Here is a 21,241-nt window from a genome sequence, read left to right on the forward strand (position 1 = left end):
TTTAACAAAAAATAAAAATGCAAGGAAAGTCTAAAGTCGGGCCGGCCGATTGTCATATACCGTGCACAACTTTGTATTTAGATCTACATTTTGATAAAATCTCAAATCAGACTTCTAGAAAATCTCGGGCAATATTTGGGAAATATTTATAATTATTTAGACAATTTCGCAAAAATGCATTTATGATTCATTCATTAACAAATTTGAAAATTTGAGTCATTTCAACAAGTTTTCGACTTATTTAGCAGTGAGTATCAGTGAGCATAACATTTTGGAAATTTGTTTGTCTAGTAAATAAAATTTTGCAAAATTTTATATAGAAATAAAATTTTGTAAAATTTTCTACAGAAATAAAATTTTGACTAAATTTTTTATAGAAATAAAATTTTGGCAAAATTGTCTATAAAAATCAAATTTTGACCAAATATATAGAAATAAAATTATTATAGAAATAAAATTTGGCAATTTTTTTATAGAAATAGAATAAAATTATTAAAATTTTTTTATATAATAAAAATTATCAATAGAAATTCAATTAAAAAAAATGTGTAGCGAATAAAATTTTGCAAAATTTTCTATAGAAATAACATTTTGCAAAATATTCTATAGAAACAAAATTTGGACTAAATTTTCTATAGAAATAAAATTTTGACTAAATTTTATATAGAAAAAATATTTCTATATTAATAAAAATTTTGAATACATTTTTTTATAGCAGTGAGTATTAGTGAGCATCAGTAAGAAAAAAAATTTTGAGAAAATTTGCTATAGAAATAAAATTTGACAATTTTTTCTTATAGAAATAAAATTTTGAAAAAAATATCAATAAAAATACAATTTTAGAAAAATTTTGTGTAGTAAATAAAATTCTGCAAAATATTCTACAGAAACAAAATTTTGACTAAATTTTCTATAGAAATAAAATTTTGACAAATTTTCTATAAAAATAAAATTTTGACAAAATTTTCTATAAAAATAAAATGTTGACCAAAATAAAAAAAAAAAATCTATTACTATAAAATTTTGTCAAAATGTTCTATAGAAATAAAATTTTGACTTAAATTTTTATAGAAATAAAATTATCAATAGAAATAAAATTTTGAAAAAATTTTTATGTAACAAACAAAATTTTGCAAAATTTTCTATAGAAATAAATTTTGCAAAATATTCTATAGAAACAAAATGTTGACTCAATTTTCCATAGAAATAAAATTTTGACTAAATTTTCTATAGAAAAAAATATTTCTATAGTAATAAAATTTTGAATAAATTTTTTATAGAAATAAAATTTTGACAAAACTTTTTATAGAAATAACAATTTGACAAAATTTTCTATAAAAACCAACTTTGAAACAATTTTCTGTCAATATTCCACATAAATAAAAAAAATAATTTCGATTGTTCGAAATATTTCAAATAAATTGATATGAGCATTAGAATGGATCGATCCAGCCCATCTGCAAGTCTAATATTCTAGGAAACATAAAAAGATAGCCGTAATTGGAAGTTGATTTTCATTTACAATCATGCTATACATTGATCGAATGAATAACGCAATGGAAACTAATTTGCGTAAAAACTTGCTTAGTTACAAAAATGTGAAATGTTTTAAAAAATTTGGCTTAGCCGGAGTCGGAGTCGAGCAAAATTTTTACGACTCCGACTCCAGCAAAATCTTCAGGCTCCGACTCCGGCTCCACAGCCCTGGATTTAATGCAAATTGTTTTGTAAACATTACTAAAAGTATCAAACTAAGTCTCTACTTCCGCCTAGATAAACAACATCGACTTATAGACATATTCGCATCTCATCTAAATATTAACAAGTAAGGAAAGTCTAAAGTCGGGCAGGGCCGACTATATTATACCCTGCACCACTTTGTAGATCTAAATTTTCGATACCATATATAAAGGTTTGTCCCAAATACATACATTTAAATATCACTCGATCTGGAAGAATTTGATAGACTTCTACAAAATCTATAGACTCAAAATTTAAGTCGGCTAATGCACTAGGGTGGAACACAATGTTAGTAAGGAAATTCTAAAGTCGGGCGGTGCCGACTATATTATACCCTGCACCACTTTGTAGACCTATATTTTCGATACCACATCACATCCGTCAAATATGTTGGGGGCTATATATAAAGGTTTGTCCCAAATACATACATTTAAATATCACTCGATCTGGACCGAATTAGATAGACTTCTACAAAATCTATAGACTCAAAATTTAAGTCGGCTAATGCACTAGGGTGGAACACAATGTTGGTAAAAAAATATGGGAAACATTTAAATCTGAAGCAATTTTAAAGAAACTTTGCAAAAGTTTATTTATGATTTATCGCTCGATATATATGTATTAGAAGTTTAGGAAAATTAGAGCCATTTTTACAACTTTTCGTCTAAGCAGTGTCGATTTTACAAGGAAAATGTTGGTATTTTGACCATTTTTTGTCGAAATCAGAAAAACATATATATGGGAGCTATATCTAAATCTGAACCGATTTCAACCAAATTTGGCACGCATAGCAACAATGCTAATTCTACTCCCTGTGCAAAATTTCAACTAAATCGGACCAAAAAATTGGCCTCTGTGGTCATATGAGTGTAAATCGGGCGAAAGCTATATATGGGAGATATATCTAAATCTGAACCGATTTCAATCAAATTTACCAAGCCTTGGTAGAATGACAATTCTACTCTCTATGCAAAATTTCAACCAAATTGGCGTAAAACTCTGGCTTCTGGAACCGTATTAGTCCATATCGGGCGAAAGATATATATGGGAGCTATATCTAAATCTGAACCGATTTTAATAAAATTTGGCACACTTGATTATAGTACTAATTGTTCTTCTTGTGCAAAATTTTAAGTAAATTAGGGTAAAACTCTGGCTTCTGGGGCCATATAAGTCCATATCGGGCGAAATATATATATGGTAGCTATATCTAAATCTGAACCGATTTCTTCCAAAATCAATAGGGATCTATTCTGGGCCAAAACACATACTTGTGCCAAATTTGAAGTCGATTGGACTAAAACTGCGACCTAGACTTTGATTACAAAAATGTGTTCACGGACAGACGGAGAGACGGACACCGCTATATCGACTCAAGAGCCCACCCTGAGCATTTTTGCCAAAGACACCATGTGTCTATCTCGTCTCCTTCTGGGTGTTGCAAACATATGCACTAACTTATAATACCCTGTTCCACAGTGTGGAGCAGGGTATAAAAATCAACTTTATGTTCAAATTCTTCTATTCGACTTTTGATCCTTGTCATCTTGTCCAAAAAAACTTACTAGAACTGATGTTCTCAAGAGATCAAATCATACCGTACATGCGTCTAGCATTCAAGGGTAATTGAGGAACCAAACTTAATACTAGCCTGCTTAAACTAGACTCACTTATTATGTGATTATATAGAAGGAAATAACAAATTTATATTTCCTTCTATATATATATATATATATATATATATATATATATATATATATATATATATATATATATATATATATATATATATATATATATATATATATATATATATATATATATATATATATATATATATATATATATATATATATATATATATATATATATATATATATATATATATATATATATATATATATATATATATATATATATATATATATATATATATATATATATATATATATATATATATATATATATATATATATATATATATATATATATATATATATACCCTAAAGCACATAGTGGTTAGGGTATAATAACTTTGATCTGCAAAAAAATGTGCTTACCAGAAATATTAATTTTAGGGGACGAACGCTATTGAATCTGGAAAAAATCGGATGGAATTTAGATATAGCTCCTATATACATGTATCGCCCAATTTCGATAAATGGGGTCAGATTGCTCGATTTGGCAACATTTGGTCATAATAGCCTTATTTATTAACCGATCTTACTCAAATTTAGCGCAAAGTAACCTTCTGTGCTGTCAACCAAACCTGCAAAATATCATCCGATTTTCAAAAATTTGCCCCTAATAACCACACTTTTGACCATAGTGGCCTCATTTATTAACCGATCTTAGTCAAATTCAGTACAAAGTAATCTCCTGCAGATCAACCAAACCTGCAATATATAATACAAATCGGTTCATATTTAGATAAAGCTTCCATATATAAGCATCGCTCGATTTACCCAAATTAACTCTTATTTATTACCCAATGTTACTCAAATTTCAAATATTGAAGTATTAGCGGATCGTAGTTAGACTTACATGTAGCTCTTACTTAAATATATTTCCCAAGTTTCACAAATTTGGATATATTACCCACACTAATTGAGCGTTTAGTGGCACACTAACTCTTTAGGTGCAAAATAAACTATAGCTCCTAATATCAGACATTTTTGCTCAGATTGTGATAAAACTCCCATAAACATGTACCCCTTAATTTTCTTAAATATGGAAATGCGCTTTATCTCCTAACCCTATTTCAATGATACCCAACAAATGCTAATGTTTACTAATTCAGTAGGGGTGGTTTAGGGTATGATATAGTCGGCCCCGCCCGACTTTCTACTTTGTTTTTTTTTTTCAAAATTCGTTACACCCTTTTATTGTGTAGTATATGCCTGCCAAGAGTAATTCTCTTTATATGTAGCAGTTAAATTGAAAGGGAAATAGGAAGCCATTACGGTAGTTGGTTATGTTCTTGCATATCCTATGGATAAGACTTGTTGTGGTTCCTTTCGAACTATGGCCGTCACAACTGTTGCAATATGAATGTATGTAGGCAGCCCAAACTCAGAGTTCCATAACATCTGTTGGTAGCACATAGCATTACACTTAAAAAGACAACTTTATATTCAAAGGCAGAAACATTAAAACCGCAAATATTGCCAAAACAAACGCCAGGAATTTCAAATATGAATAATGATAAAAATTTAAACTTATAAAAAGGTTTGAGTTATTCCATTATTTTCAGCCTTTGGACGATTTTGCCAAATTTGGCCATAAAACCCTTATTTATCAACCGATCGTACTCAAACTTGGCTTACTATAATCTTTTGTAATACTAGCAATATCATATATAAAATCATCGAAATCAGTTTAGATTTAGCTATAGCTCCTAAGATATATATATGTATCGCCCGATGTTCCCAAATTTGGCCATAAAACCCTTATTTATCAACCTGAAATTTTGCACAAAGTAACCTTCTGTGGTATCAACTAAACCTGCAAAATATCATCGAAATCGGTTCAGATTTAGATATAGCTCCCATATATATGTAGCGCCCGATTTTAAAAAATGTATACCTATAAACCAGCGTTGCCAATTTAGCTTGTTTCCCGCTAGATTTGGCTTTTTTTGAAGACGTTTAGCGGGGAAAAAATGCATTTAGCTTTTAGCTTTTTTTCTGGCTTTTTTTCATGACCCTTTTAGCTATTTTTGGCTTTTTTTATTTTCGACATATTCCTATTGAAATATGGATAAAACTTCGTTTTTATCTAAGCCTTGCTGCCAGAATAAGGTTTTCCACATATTTCAAAACTCAATTGAAACATTAATAATTATTCCAGCCATTATGCGGGCATTTTTGCAGCAAATACACCTTGTTGTAAAGTTTTTTTCCTCATATTCATAAAAGTTATCGTAAACTTTAAATCTACTATTACCATCCAAATTCCTTATATAAACTGTCAGAAATTATTAGGAATAATAGCATTTGACTCGTTTATCCTTTTTATGTTATTATAATATTCTAAACTTATTATGATATTACTAAATTAAAATAGTAGATGTGAATTGCTTTGTACACTGAAAAAATATTGTGGTGAGGCCAAAGATTTCATGTCCTTAAAATACGAACGCGAATTTTGGTTATAATAGCATTTGTGAATTTCTCTTATATAAAACTTTCCTTTGCCCAAAGCCTATAAAGTCGTTTTGTCCTTATAGTTAAGTGATTTGACTTAAAAATGGGTATCTTTTCATGAAAGAAGGCTAGGGTCAATTCTAAAAAATTCTGAAAATTAATGAAATAGTCTTTAAATTTGTGGAGTTTTTGTATCTTGACCACAAACCAAAATAGCGTTCAAAAGTAGTGTTGTTGAGGCAAATGGCCAAGTAGCGATTTCCAAAGGATTTTGAATAAATACAAAGCTGAATAAAAGACTTGATTTATTTCGCAAATGTATTATATTAAAATTCCTATTATTGAAGAAAATAAGGTTTTTAACAACATATTCAAATTAAATTAGTTAATCTAATAATTACATACTTTTTGGTTTGAAAACCACTAATAATTAAAAAGAAATTCTGAATTAGCTCCACGTCACCACGCTAACTTATATCAACTGCAACAATAATTAAATATTAAAATGGTGGAAGCCTGGGACGCATCTTGACAATTAAAGTTTCGTTAATAGATAATTTACTATTCAAAAATCGATATTTAGAACAATATAAAATATTTCATGTTTTAAATTAAGTGTTGCCAGATCAACAATGAGAAAATCATGGGGCTTTTGGTTGTAGCGCCAACATTCCCCCCGCAGTATGGCTAGAAACCTTTTCGCTACCAGACTCCTTCTCCAAAGCTACATCCAAAATCGCAAGCTTTGTTGCTGGCCTTTCCATTATCCCGCGTTGGGTCTGTACTTTTGCACTACGGACCTGTCCGTCCCTTGCCAATCTCGTTTCTAGTACCCTACCTCGCAGCCAGACATTCCTAGGAAGAGAAGAGTCAACAATTTTCTAATGGTTTTGGCTTCTCGTGCCACTTCGATCTACATGTTAACGACGGTAAATATTCAGCCAGCCACTTCTTCCAAAATATATTTCCATATTGTTGGGAAGTGAGCCAATTTTGTCTCAATACAATTCCACGATCGTCGCACATAGACAACGGTTTCATCCCACTGGAACTTCCTACCAAAAAATGATTCGGAGTTATAGCTTCCGCATTATCTTCCTCAACTGGAACATATGCAAGCGGTCTCGAATTTATAATATTTTCCACTTCAATCAGCATATTCAAAAGAAGTTCATCAGTAGGATGTCTGGATGGCATGGTTTTGTACAATATAGTTTTAACTGAGCGAACTAAACGTTCCCATGCACCGCCCATATGGGGTGAGGCCGGTGGATTGAATATCCATTTTGTTGTAGGCGTGGTGAACGTTTTCATTATCTCATTCCGATCGACTTCCAGAATGGCCTCTCTTAACTCCCTCTCCGCACCGATAAAATTTGTCCCGTTATCGCTATAGAACTCAAGCGGTATTCCTCTTCGTGCCATAAAGTTGCGAATGGCTAAAATACAGGAATTGGTCGTCAAAGAATGTGCAACCTCAATATGTACGGCTCTTATGGTCAAACAGGTAAATAAACACCCATAACGCTTTTCTTTGTGGCGATTTACAGTCACTAAGATTGGCCCAAAAAAGTCTAAGCCAGTGAAAGCAAATGGTGCAGAATATGACGCAAGACGTGCACGGGGCAGCTTTGCCATCTGTGGATTCGTCGGCTTAGCTTTGTTTATTTTGCATTGTTGGCAACTCCGAATAGTTGATTTATAAGTGGCTAGTAGTTTGGAAATAGAAAATTTCTGCCGTAGTTCGTTAATTACTGTTTCATTATTCATATGACAGAATTTGTTATGGTAGTGTAAAAAAATCAGCTTAGTAATATGATTTTCGCGGGGCAAAATTACAGGCCGCTTTTGCGGTAAGGGCACATCTGCCATATCTATTCTCCCATCTACATGCAAAATACCATTTTCTAAATAGGGCGATTTAGAATAAATATCGCTAGATTTCGATATAGGATTATTAGATTCAAGCGATGACATTTCTTTGCTATAGTTTTCACGTTGAGCTTGTCTATATAATAAGCGTTCAGCTTCCATCAAGTCCTCCTGTGTCAACTCTCCCATTCTCTTTTCACGCCCTCTGCAATTTCGAATGAATCGTTGAACAAATCCTTCTGCTCTCAAAAGACGGGACCACTTAGAAAATCGTAAGGTATTAAATAGAGGTTCATAATGTGTAGTTTGGCATACGTGTTGTATACGCTCCACCTCCGTATCTATTAGGTCAGTCTCCATATGTGGCCAGTGATCTTCGTGCTGGAAAATGAATTCTGGTCCGCTAAACCAACGACTACAACTCGAAATTTGTGGAATTCGGGACCATTTGGTCGCATCATCGGCAACATTTAATTTACTAGGGACCCAATTCCATTCTTTTGTTGATGACAAGTCCAAAATTTCAGTAATTCTAAAAGCCACAAATTGCTGATATTTGCGATGATTGGAATTAATCCAACTCAAAACAGTTTTGGAGTCACACCAAAAGTATTTTTTTGAAATTTTTAATTCATGATTTTCTGTTATAAATTTTGCGAAACGAGCCCCTATTAGGGCGGCCATTAGTTCCAGTCTTGGAACCGAAGTAATTTTCATTGGTGCCACTCTCGTTTTAGCGCCAACTATGGAGCAAATAATAGTATGACCTTTTGATAATCTGAGATAACACACTGCGGCATACCCGTCCTTACTTGCATCAACAAATGTATGCAGTTGTATTTCAACACCGTCATAATTGTGTAAATCTTTCAAATAACATCTGGGAATCTTAATTTTTTGTATATCAGGTAGTATTTTAACCCACTGTGTCCACTTTTGTACCAATTCATTAGGAATGGGTTCATCCCAATTTGTTTTTGCTCGCCAGACATCTTGCATCAATACCTTAACATACATTATAATATGACCAATTAAACCAAGGGGGTCATATATTGACATAACTAGCCTTAGCATCTCACGTTTAGTTGGTGTTTTCATCAACGAAAATAAATTGCTTTCTATGAGCCATGGCGCAACTTTAAAGGTTATAACATCTTCTTGTGGCTCCCAGAAAACGCCCAAAACTTTCTCGACTTGCGTCTCTTCTTTCAAATTTATACATTTAGCACCATCTGAAACCATTGATGGAATCGCTTTTTTCACTAAGCCGCTGTTGGAAACCCAATTTCTGATATTAAACCCCGCTTGACGATGTATATATGACACCTCAGTTATTAATCGGATAGCATCTGCCGGATTCTCAACCGAATCTAGCAGGTCATCACGTAATGGTTTTGTTTGATAGATTTGGCTGCCAGGGGAAACTCATTTTTGAATTTATCCGCATTTAGATTTTTAATGTATTGTGATATGCTTGGAGCACATGTTGCCCCAAATATCATCACATCCATTACATACACATCAGGTTCTCTATTTTGATCACAATCTCTCCAGAGAAATCGTTGAACGTCTCGATCCTCTGGTCGTATGTGGACCTGATGGAACATCTCTTCAATATCGCCGCAAATAGCCACAGCATTTTGGCGAAATTTAAAAAGAACAGCTGGAAGAGATGCCATCAGGTCCGGCCCTTTCAGCAAAAAAGAATTCAAAGATAAGCCACCCGATTTTGCGGCAGCGTCCCAAAACCACACGCGACTTTCCAGGTTTATTTTTATTAAAAACCGCAAATATGGGCAAGTACCAAATCTTCCCATCAACTCTATCACGCTCCGGCTTACTCAATTTACGTATGTAGCCTTTTGACAAATAAGTAGATATAGTATTTCTAAAAATATTATATAGGTCAACATTTTGACTCAATTTTCTTTCCAAACAAACCAATCGCCTTAAAGCCATTTCATAACTAGGCGGTAATTCAAAACTGTCATATTTCCACAGCAGTGGTACCTCATAATGTCCACTTTTGTTACATTTAGTAAATTTGTTTAACAAATTCAACGCACGCATTTCATTTTCAGCAATAAGGGGATCTTTTGTACAGACACCAATACTCTCGAGAGAATAAAAACTTCTAACTAAATCATCTAAGTTCTCATCGTTTTCTACACATTCGCATACATGAAAGTTTAAAAAAATGCTTACTTGTATTCTCAGGTTCAGCCATGGTTCCATAAATAAGCCAACCTAGCTTAGTTCGAACAGCAACAGGTTCATGTTGAGCCCCTTCACGAATTTGATTGGATACTCCTAAATCAAAGTGATTCAGTCCAATTAGAAGTTTTGGGACCGCATCCTCATAACTTTTTATGGGTAATTGTCGCAAATGGCGATAACGTTGTGATAATTTTCCGTAGTCCAATGATTGTGCTGGCAAATTTAACGATTCCACAGTACATATATTTAGTTTTACTCTACGACCATTTTCTCCTGAAATTTCAATCATTATTTTCATTGAACTCTTTTCTTCTCTACCCATACCTCCCGTCCAGCGTAAACACAATGGATTGGGAACTCCCTCCAATTTAAGTTCATTTGCAATAGATTTATCCATTAAAGTGATTGACGACCCTTCGTCAATAAACGCGAAAGTCTCAATTATTTTATCTTTTCCGTACACTTTTATGGGAATTATTTTAAACAATATATTTTGTGCTTTTTCACTATGTGAATTATGTACTGCTTCTTCTCCTTCAATCACAATATGTGAATTGTTTACACATTCTTCATTTGCATTTGACGTTTCTCCGTTCTCCGTATTTACAACATGTGAGAACCGGTGCAATGAAGGATGGTGATAATATTGACAACCTTCTTTACCACACAGTTTCTTCTTTCTGCATTCCCCGCCATGGGTAATCAAACAATATTTGCATAGCTTATTCGCTCTCACTAATTTCCACTTTTCACCACGGTCGAGAGCTTGATATTTTGGGCAGTCGCTAACAGCTTTGCAATTCTTGTTGCACACACAATATCTATGCTCACCATTGTGAGAGTGGACATATGCTCTCTTGCTTGTTGTTGGTTTATCATTGCTAGTGATGTTATGTTTAATACTGCTAGTGTTGTTGTATTTCTTAGTGGTGGGTTCTGATATTGAACTGGCTGTCAGTCCAATGTTAAAAAGCCAATCGTCAAATGCAGACAAATTAGGTTTCTTATTTTCTTTTACAAGCTGCATCTTAAGCGTAGCCCACTGCATTTGGTAGGTGGGAGGAAGTTTTTGTAATAATTGGTGAAGCAAGCAAGAATTATTTAATTCGTCTGGCAAATTGGCGGCTTTGATAGGAGCAATTAGGCTGCGTACATTTATAGCAAAATTGGTAAGTGTTTGTAAATTGTTATCGTCGACCTTTAGCGATAAATTAATTCTGTTCTTGATCGAATACAATATTTTTCAGGTTGGCCGTAGAGTAAGCGGAGTACATCAATTACTCCTGGGACGTTTGAGGGGTGTACCAACATGTGCCGAACGCTATGAAGTGCGTCGGATTTTAATGACCTTTGTAGACGTATAAGGTTTTCAGCGTCTGTAAAGCAACAAGTGGCAGTAGACCACTCAAATGTTGATATAAAAAGTGGCCAGTCCTCAGGATTTCCCGAGAAGACAGGCAACTCTTTTGGTACAGATTGCCTGGCACTGTTGCTAAATTGATGAAGCAGTGTATTATTTAAGTATTGTGAATTGTTTGTATAAGCATTCATTGTAGATGAAATTGGTGCATTATTTACAAATGTTTGTTCACCTGGTAAGTTACCGGTTAATGTATTTTCAATTAAGGGTGGAGGTGGCACAGAAGAGTTATAGTACCTAGCTGAGGGTATGTTGGAGAAAGTGACAGCAACAGGTGGTTGTGAGGGGGGCTGAGTGTATATATGGGATCGTCTTTGGTTACCACTATTGGCGGTGGCCGAAGATAGAGCTGCGGTTGTTATTGGTGGGTATGGATTATTGTGAGTAGAAGGGCTATGGCTCATATCCAAATTTGGAGTGGTTTGATTTGCGTTACAGCATGTATTGTCGTTGTTGCTATTATTTTGTTCTGCTATCCTTCTGGGAAGCTCCAGATACGACGTTTCGTTAGGCAGGGATTCTTGGTGAGGCATAGAAGTAGTTATATTTGGTTCTTCAGGAAAACGTGTATTTTGTGTTTGGAAAGGAAGTTCGCTTAACCAATTTCGGACGGATTGGGACCTATTAGAAGAGGCACTACTTATATCGTCAGCTTCTTCTAGAAGCTGATACTTTTTATTGAGGTATTCACGTTGCAATCGTGCTTGTTCTTCGTTTAATGCTCGCTCTTCCTCCAAGCGCTGTAGCTGTAATTGAATGTTACGCAAATGAGACTGTTGGGATCGAACGGAACCGTTGCTAGCAATGCTATTGGCTGTTGAGGTATTCATTCTAGAACATTGTGGGCATCTAAACGTTACATTATCTGCTAAATTTATGCAACTTTTGTGGAAAATTTTGTTGCATTTCCCACAGGTCGCCATATTTTCGTTGGATGGATTTTGGCATAGTGGGCAATGGTTATTATATTGTTGTTGACCCTTCGAAATGTCTTTATCCATGAGTACTTACTGCGAGATTGGTAATGTGTTTTGCGTCTTAGGTGACTCAGGTGGAAGCTTCGTAACTCAGCAAAAAGAATTTTAAAAATGTTGTTGAGGCAAATGGCCAAGTAGCGATTTCCAAAGGATTTTGAATAAATACAAAGCTGAATAAAAGACTTGATTTATTTCGCAAATGTATTATATTAAAATTCCTATTATTGAAGAAAATAAGGTTTTTAACAACATATTCAAATTAAATTAGTTAATCTAATAATTACATACTTTTTGGTTTGAAAACCACTAATAATTAAAAAGAAATTCTGAATTAGCTCCACGTCACCACGCTAACTTATATCAACTGCAACAATAATTAAATATTAAAATGGTGGAAGCCTGGGACGCATCTTGACAATTAAAGTTTCGTTAATAGATAATTTACTATTCAAAAATCGATATTTAGAACAATATAAAATATTTCATGTTTTAAATTAAGTGTTGCCAGATCAACAATGAGAAAATCATGGGGCTTTTGGTTGTAGCGCCAACAAGTAGGTTTGTATGGGAAATTTTCGAATAAAAGTTATTCAATATAAACTTGCAAGACAGTTAGAATGGGTTTTATTCTCTTGGGTAAAATTAGGAGAAGTGTACACCTTTACGAATTTATCATTAATTCAGTTAAAACGAAATATATTGATATTTTCTAATGCAGTTCTATGTGACATTCTGCAATATATCGCACATTGGACTTGTTGATGATTGACCAGCTGACAATTGCAAGTTTACTGGGAAAAATGTTTTTACTAGGAAATATAAACGAAGGACTTCCAGTAAAAATTTGTGATAGTAATCAAAATGTATCGAGTACCCAAAAAAATTTAGCTTTTTTTCTAGCTATTTTTTTAAATTTTTTAGCTTTTTTTGGCTAGTTTTTTGGACAAATCTAGCGGTTTTTTGTGAAACAATTCTGGCAACGCTGCTATAAACCTTATTTTTGACCATAACATAGTGGCCTCTTTTATTAACCGATATTACTTAAATTGATGAGCGTGAAGATAAATTGCAAATTTAACAAACTAACTTTTAAAATATAGCAGCAAAACTAACATTTCTGGAATGCTTTCGATAATAAAAACTAGCATTTATAGTACTCTTCAAGATCTTTCGTTTAATACCAAAATATATTGCGCAAATATATTGGAAAGTGCTGAATTTTATTAAATATTTATCTCCAGGCAAAAACTACCTGGTGTGTGTCTCGGCTAGTTACATTTACAATTTATCTTCACGCCCATTTTAAATTGAGCAATTGGTATTCTACTGTAATATCAACTAAACTTGCAAAATATCATCCAAATCGCTTCAGATTTAGATATAGCTCTCACATATATGTATCGCCCGTTTTTCAAAAATTTACCCCTAATAACTTTATTTCTGACCATAATAGCCTTATTTATTGACCGATCTTACTCAAATTTAGCATAAGGTAACCTTCAGTCATGGATTCAGTTGAAATTTTGTACATTGTGCTAGTATATGGCCGTTAACAACCATGCCAAACGTGGTCCTTATCGATATATCGTTATATATAGTCCGCAGATAAACTGATCCCCAATCACACAAAAATTGGTTCATATCGGTTCATAATTGTATGTAGCCCCCATATAAAGCGATCCCCATATTTCAATTATGCTTCTCTAATTACCGCGCAAAAGTTCGTATTGGTTGAAAATCGATTGTTGTAATCGAAATTCTGCATTTACAATGAAATCACAGTTGTGTCAATCTATTTACTTTATTTACAACTGTTATGTAGTTCCTTCTACCATTTGGCGCTTACTATTATAGATTTTTGTTTGTAACAGTAATGCTGGTGACATTTCTGAGGGTTTCAAAGCTTATCTAAGTGGTTTCACTGCAATGTGGAACGCCGTTCGGACTCGGCTATAAAAAGGATGTCCCTTGTCATTGAGCTTAACATGGAATCAGGCAGCACTCAGTGATAAGAGAGAAGTTCACCAATGTGGTATCACAATGGACTGAATAGTCTAAGTGAGCCTGATACATCGGGCTGCCACCTAATCTAACCTAACACAAGTCAAATAGTTACCTGGACTAAATGTCTCTCGCTTGAAAAATGTTGATCGAATTCGATATGCACAACAAACCTTCTAAACTCTAAATAACTGTCATTTAGTATTCAGCACTTTCAATTGATACTCACCACCGAATTCCTTTGGAAATATCTTTAAATGTCAATAATGTTATTACCAATTATTTAATGTTGAAAGAAAACGCGTTTTTTAAATTTAAAATAAAATATTCACTGAAAACGGAAAAACTTTCAGTCGTTTCTAAGTTTATTTGACTCCTCGGTGGACTGTCTGTCAATTGTTTTTACGCTTCAGGATACTCAATTCACGAGTCAAATGCAAATCGAGTTACATGTATTAGGTTTTAGATGTGGAACAATTTTATTGTCTTAAAGGGCAAAAGTATAAACCATGTAACGACTTAAATGCGGCTCAAATGGAAGAATCCATTTCCTCGTCTGCCTTTTATCTATGAAACCCCAAAGCAATTGACCGTGGCGAGTAGATTCTTAATTATTTTTTAAAACTCCACACTAATTTTTTGACTTAATTTGTAGTGTTTTTAGACTGGCTATGTTGGCCCATTTTTATGGTATACCACTATGGGCTCAGGTGGGACTATATTTACTAATGTACTAAGAGTTCCAAAGATTTCACTCCCATTGCCTGTCAATTCTGCAATCCATGCTAGCGGCTATACTTTCAAAGGTGAAAATGGTTATCAATGTAATGTATTTCCGTATAATGTGATTTTATGTACGTTTCTATCATTTAAAAATATAAATAAAATAAAATAAAATATTTTGAGGGAAAAATTCATTTTCAATTCGGTTAAGGTGCTAGTAAAGTTGGGTGATACAACCAAATGAAGAAAGAAGCAACGACCAATTGCATTGTCTAATACAACCAACTCCATATATATTGTAGTAGTTGGATTTCCCATAATTCGATTGAGTCGACCTAATTTGTCGGGTATCACAACTGCCATGGCAATAAATTCGATTATCACAACCAATCTGTACTCTCTGTGTATATACTGGTAAATATCTTAATTTAATCAGTATTTAATCAGCTTATTTTGTCTAATATAAACCACGTATTGACTAACTTACAATTTAGAAAACGATGTTAAGAAGTTTAAAGATACCATCAATCGGTAAGTAATACTACAACCCAAGTAATTCAATTGTGGATGGCAGTCTTTAGTAGAAGTTTCTACACAATCTATGGTGGAAGGTACGTAAGATTCGGCCTGGCCGAACTTACGGCCGTACGTAATTCTTAAAAATTATTGTTGTGAATTGCATTGCGTTCACACAATCTGAACAGTCATAACCAATAATCAATTTCAATATCTTCTTGCAAGATTTTGCATACCACAGTCGTAATCAAGTGTAGCAAAAAAATGCATATGAGCATAATCCAAAATTATGCAACTTGCAATACAAAAAATCTAGAAAAAAAAATAATTTCTTACTTATTTGTTTTGTTAAGCGTAGGTATTTTAATTAATTAATCTACAAAACGCAATGGGTGGATTTATTCTCTCTTAAATTTATTCCTCAATTTAAAATTCCACGTTTACAATTTAAAATTCCACGTTTACAAAAATGCCTCATCTTAAATATTCATAAGGTGCAAGTGGCCAAACCATAAGACTGTCCATATGCCTCCTGGCCAAATCATATTCATCATCTTCTTGAAAGCAGCTTAGCTATTACTTTACAATTTATTTAGCTTATTCCACTGAGAGTTGTAAGTTGTTCACTACTTCCGTAGACAACTTCATGTTTTTAATTACAAATTTGAGAATTCTTAAATGAAAAATTATTACTAGAAAAAAGTATTATTTCTATAGTCCACAGAAGAAGCCTATTTGTTAGTAAATTTATTGCATACTCCCTCAGTTGTATAAATAACTAGTAGTCCCGAAAATAGTTGGTCCAAAAGAGTACTAATTAAAAATGTAAACTATGTTATACGAGTATATTCTAATTTAAACTTATACACTCAAAAAAAGTGAACCCTCTATTTCACTAAAGCCAATTTAAGTTTAATTTAGTTCATGGAATTATTATGTTTGGAGAAAGTTTTCTTTATTTTAACAATTATTTGCGTACGTTAGTTAAATTAACTAAACAACGGAAAAAAATTATACAGAAATAAAGCAAAAAGATTTTCTAAATTCGTACTTCTCACAAAATAGTTCATTATATCTTTAAATTTCTAAATTGTATTACAAATGCGTCCATCTTGAGCTTCATATGGCACTAAAGACATTCTTGCATTTTTAAACTCCAACTTTTTTCCTTCAAACTACAATGTAAACAAGTGAAAAAAATACTTGTGTTTACAAAATTTTCTTGAATTTGTCGAAAAATATTTACTTATTTTTGTGATATCGGCCTGATGTCAGTGTTTGTAACATTGTTTAGTTGAAATTTTCTAAAAATAATCAAAATTTTCTAAAATTAAAGTTTTTCTTCCTGGTGAGTTCACTGTTTTTTCAGTGTATATACAAATTATTTTTATTAAAAGCATACAACAATTTGAAACGTACACTCAAAACAAAGTTTATTGGATTCAAAGATTTTGACCTTCCCGTAAGGATTTGAGTATTGATTTGGAGCCAAAAATGCGGCTTCTTTAAAAAGGAAATTTTTAAGGGACCTATCTAGTTTTAAATCTAGGATCAATAAAATTAAAATTGCGATACATATATTTCATTTATCGAATTTTCAATCTGCTTTTGTGATATATTAATAAAGCTATAAAGTTCCAGTTTAAAAATTCAAACAAGTAAGGAAAGTCTAAAGTCGGGCGGGGCCGACTATATTATACCCTGCACCACTTTGTAGATCTAAATTTTCGATACCATATCACATCCGTAAAATGTGTTGGGGGCTATATACAATAAAGGTTTGTCCCAAATACATACATTTAGATATCACTCGATCTGGACTGAATTTGATAGACTTCTACAAATTCTATAGACTCAAAATTTAAGTCGGATAATGCACTAGGGTTAAACACAATGATAGTAAAAAAATATGGGAAAGATTTAAATATGAAGCAATTTTAAGGAAACTTCACAAACTTTTATTTATGATTTATCGCTCGATATATATGCATTAGAAGTTTAGGAAAATTAGAGTCATTTTTACAACTTTTCGACTAAACAGAGGCGATTTTAAAAGGAAAATGTTCGTATTTGAATTTGGCACGCATAGCTACAATGCTAATTCTACTCCCTTTGCAAAATTTCAACAAAATCGGAGTTAAAAATTGGCCTCTGTGGTCATATGAGTGTAAATCGGGCGAAAGCCATATATGGGAGCTATATCTAAATCTGAACCGATTTCAATCAAATTTGGCACACTTGACTACACTACTAGTTGTACTGTTAGTGCAAAATTTCAATCAAATTGGGCCAAACCTCTGGCTTCTAGGACCAATTAGTCCATATCGGGCGAAAGATATATATGGGAGCTATATCTAAATCTGAACCGATTTCAACCAAATTTGGCACACATGACTACACTACTAATTGTACTTCTAGTGCAAAATTTTAACCACATCGGGCCAAAACTCTGGCTTCTAGGGCCAAATTAGTCAATATCGGGCGAAAGATATATATGGGATCTATATCTAAATCTGAACCGATTTCAATAAAATTTAGCACACTTGACTACACTACTAATTGTACTCCATGTGCAAAATTTCAACCAAATTGAGCCTAAACTCTGGCTTCTGGGGCCATATAAGTTCATATCGGACAAAAGATATATATGGGAGCTATATCTAAATCTGAACCGATTTCAATCAAATTTTGCACACTCGACTATACTACCAACTGTACTTCTCGTGCAAAATTTCAAGCAAATCGGGTTAAAACTCTGGCTTCTGGATCCATATAAGTGCATATCGGGCGAAAGTTATATATGGGAGCTATATCTAAATCCGAACCGATTTCTACCAAAATCAACAGGGTTCTATTCTGACCCAAAACAGGAACATGTGCCAAATTTTAAGTCGATTGATCGATTCAGAGAACCACCCCGAACATTATCGCCAAAGACACCATGTGTCTATCTCGTCTCCTTCTTGGTGTTACAAACATATGCACTAACTTATAATACCCTGTTCCACAGTGTGGGGCAGGGTATAAATATGGGAAACATTGAAATCAGAAGCAATTTTAAGGAAACTTCGCTAAAGTTTATTTATCGCTATATATATATATATATGTATGTATATATATATATATATATATATATATATATATATATATATATATATATATATATATATATATATATATATATATATATATATATATATATATATATATATATATATATATATATATATATATATATATATATATATATATAGATATATATATATATATATATATATATATATATATATATATTATATATATATATATATATATATATATATATATATATATATATATATATATATATATATATATATATATATATATATATATATATATATATATATATATATATATATATATATATATATGTATGTATATATATATATATATATATATATATATATATATATATATGTATGTGTATGTATATATATATATATGTATGGATATATATATATATATATATATATATATATATATATATATATATATATATATATATATATATATATATATATATATATATATATATATATATATATATATATATATATATATATATATATATATATATATATATATATATATATATATATATATATATATATATATATATATTATATATATATATATATATATATATATATATATATATATATATATATATATATATGGGAGATATATCCAAATCTGAACGATGGCACGCATAGCTACAATGCTAATTCTACTCCCTGTGCAAAATTTCAACTAAATCGGAGCAAAAAATTTGCCTCTGTGGGCAAATGAGTGTAAATCGGGCGAAAGCTATATATGGGAGCTATATCTAAATCTGAACCGATTTGGCTGATAATTTGCAAGTTTTTTGAGACTCATAAAATATTCGAATGTACGGAATTTGAGGAAGATCGGTTGATATACACGCCAATTATGACCAGATCGGTGAAAAATATATATGGCAGCTATATCTAAATCTGAACCGATTTTTTCCAAAATCAATAGGGATCGTCTTTGAGTCGAAACAGGACCCTATAACCAAATTTTAGGGCAATCGGACTAAAACTGCGAGCTGTACTTTGCACACAAAAATACACCAACAGACAGACAGACGGACAGACAGACAGACAGACGGACATCGCTAAATCGACTCAGAATTTAATTCGAAGACGATCGGTATACTAAACGATGGGTCTCAGACTTTTCCTTTTTGGCGTTACATACAAATGCACAAACTTATTATACCCTGTACCAGTAGTGGTGAAGGGTATAATTATAAAAGATAATTCAAAGTAAAAACTATTCTTTAATTCCAAAAAAAAATTTAAACCAAAGTGCTAAATCCTCAAAATAAGTCTTGGACCCTATTGGAAGTTGTTATCTTCAATCTAAAGATTTAGAGACAAAGTTAATTTAAAGACAATTTCTTGTTTTTCTTTACTCTTTAAGGAAAGCTTTCTTTAGTTCAGAAACATACGACTTTAATGGATGGACACAAAATTTCCAAGATTTGTGTCCTAAATTTAATGAAAATAACATAAAACAAGTATATACGGTCGTAAGTTCAGCCGGACCGAATCTTATGTACCCCCCACCATGGATTGCGTAGAATCTTCTACGAAAGACTGTCATCCACAATCGAATTACTTGGGTTGTGGTATCTTAAAACTTCTTAACATCGTTTTCTAAATTGTGAGTTAGTCCATACGTGGTATATATTAGACAAAAAAGTTGTGTATAGGTAAGTCTACAAATAATTACGAATCGATTTGGACTTTTGCACGGTACTAAGAGAGCCAGAATTGGAATATGGCGTTCGCTTATATGGGGGCTATATACAATTATGAACTTGATATGGACCAATTTTTGTGTGATTGGGGATCGATTTATCTGATTTATAGACCGATATGGACCTAGTTAGGCATGGTTGTTAACGGCCACATACTAGCACAATGTTCCAAATTTCAACTGACTCGGATGAAATTTGTTCCTCCAAGAGCTCCAAAAGCAAATCTCGGGATCGGCTTATATGGGGGCTATAACATATATGATTATGGACTGATATGGACCACTTTTGGCATGGTTGTTAAATATCATACCAAATTTCAACCAGATCTCCAAAAGGCGTAGGTCAAATCTGGGGATCGGTTTATATGGGGGCTATATGTAATTATGAACTAATATGAACCAATTCCTGCATGGTTGTTGGATACCATATTCTAACATCACGTACGAAATTTCAACTGAATCAGATGAAATTTGGTCTTCCAAGAGGCTCCGTAGGTCAAATCTGGTGATCGGTTTATATGGGGGCTATATATAATTATGGACCGATGTGGATCAATTTTGGTTTGGCCATTAGACACTATATACTAACACCATGTACCAAATTTCAGCCAGATCGAATGAAATTTGCTTCTCTTAGAGGCTCCGCAAGCCAAATCGGTGGATCGGTTTATATGGGGGCTATATATAATTATTGACCGATGTGGACCAATTTTTGCATGGTTGTTAGAGACCATATAGTAACACCATGTACCAAATTTCAGCCGGATCAGATGAAATTTGCTTCTCTTAGAGGCTCCGTAAGC

The 21,241-nt window shown here is 32.6% G+C and overlaps 1 protein-coding gene across 1 annotated transcript; it reads right to left on the minus strand.

Annotated features, from left to right (window-relative positions):
• Positions 1-6,526: 6,526 nt before the first annotated feature.
• Positions 6,527-12,224, minus strand: LOC142231235 (uncharacterized). Its single transcript, XM_075301853.1, has 6 exons — positions 11,256-12,224; positions 9,963-11,196; positions 9,276-9,447; positions 8,570-9,168; positions 6,811-8,500; positions 6,527-6,740 (listed from the first exon to the last, which is right to left on the minus strand). Exons 1-6 carry the CDS (start codon positions 12,222-12,224, stop codon positions 6,527-6,529), a joined length of 4,878 nt encoding a protein of 1,625 aa, XP_075157968.1.
• Between the last annotated feature and the right edge of the window lie 9,017 nt (positions 12,225-21,241).

Source organism: Haematobia irritans, chromosome 3 (genome assembly GCF_050003625.1).
Source record: "Haematobia irritans isolate KBUSLIRL chromosome 3, ASM5000362v1, whole genome shotgun sequence".
NCBI lineage: Eukaryota > Metazoa > Arthropoda > Insecta > Diptera > Muscidae > Haematobia > Haematobia irritans.

What these genes read in the sequence shown, in the direction of transcription:
- LOC142231235 (XM_075301853.1), bottom strand. Translation starts at nt 12,224, where the DNA reads ATGAATACCTCAACAGCCAATAGCATTGCTAGCAACGGTTCCGTTCGA. An exon ending in GGCTGAACCTGAGAATACAA is followed by an intron (nt 9,448 to 9,962) that starts GTAAGCATTTTT and finishes TTTTGCTGAAAG; the next exon opens with GGCCGGACCTGATGGCATCT. An exon ending in GCATACATTTGTTGATGCAA is followed by an intron (nt 8,501 to 8,569) that starts GTAAGGACGGGT and finishes TTTGCTCCATAG; the next exon opens with TTGGCGCTAAAACGAGAGTG.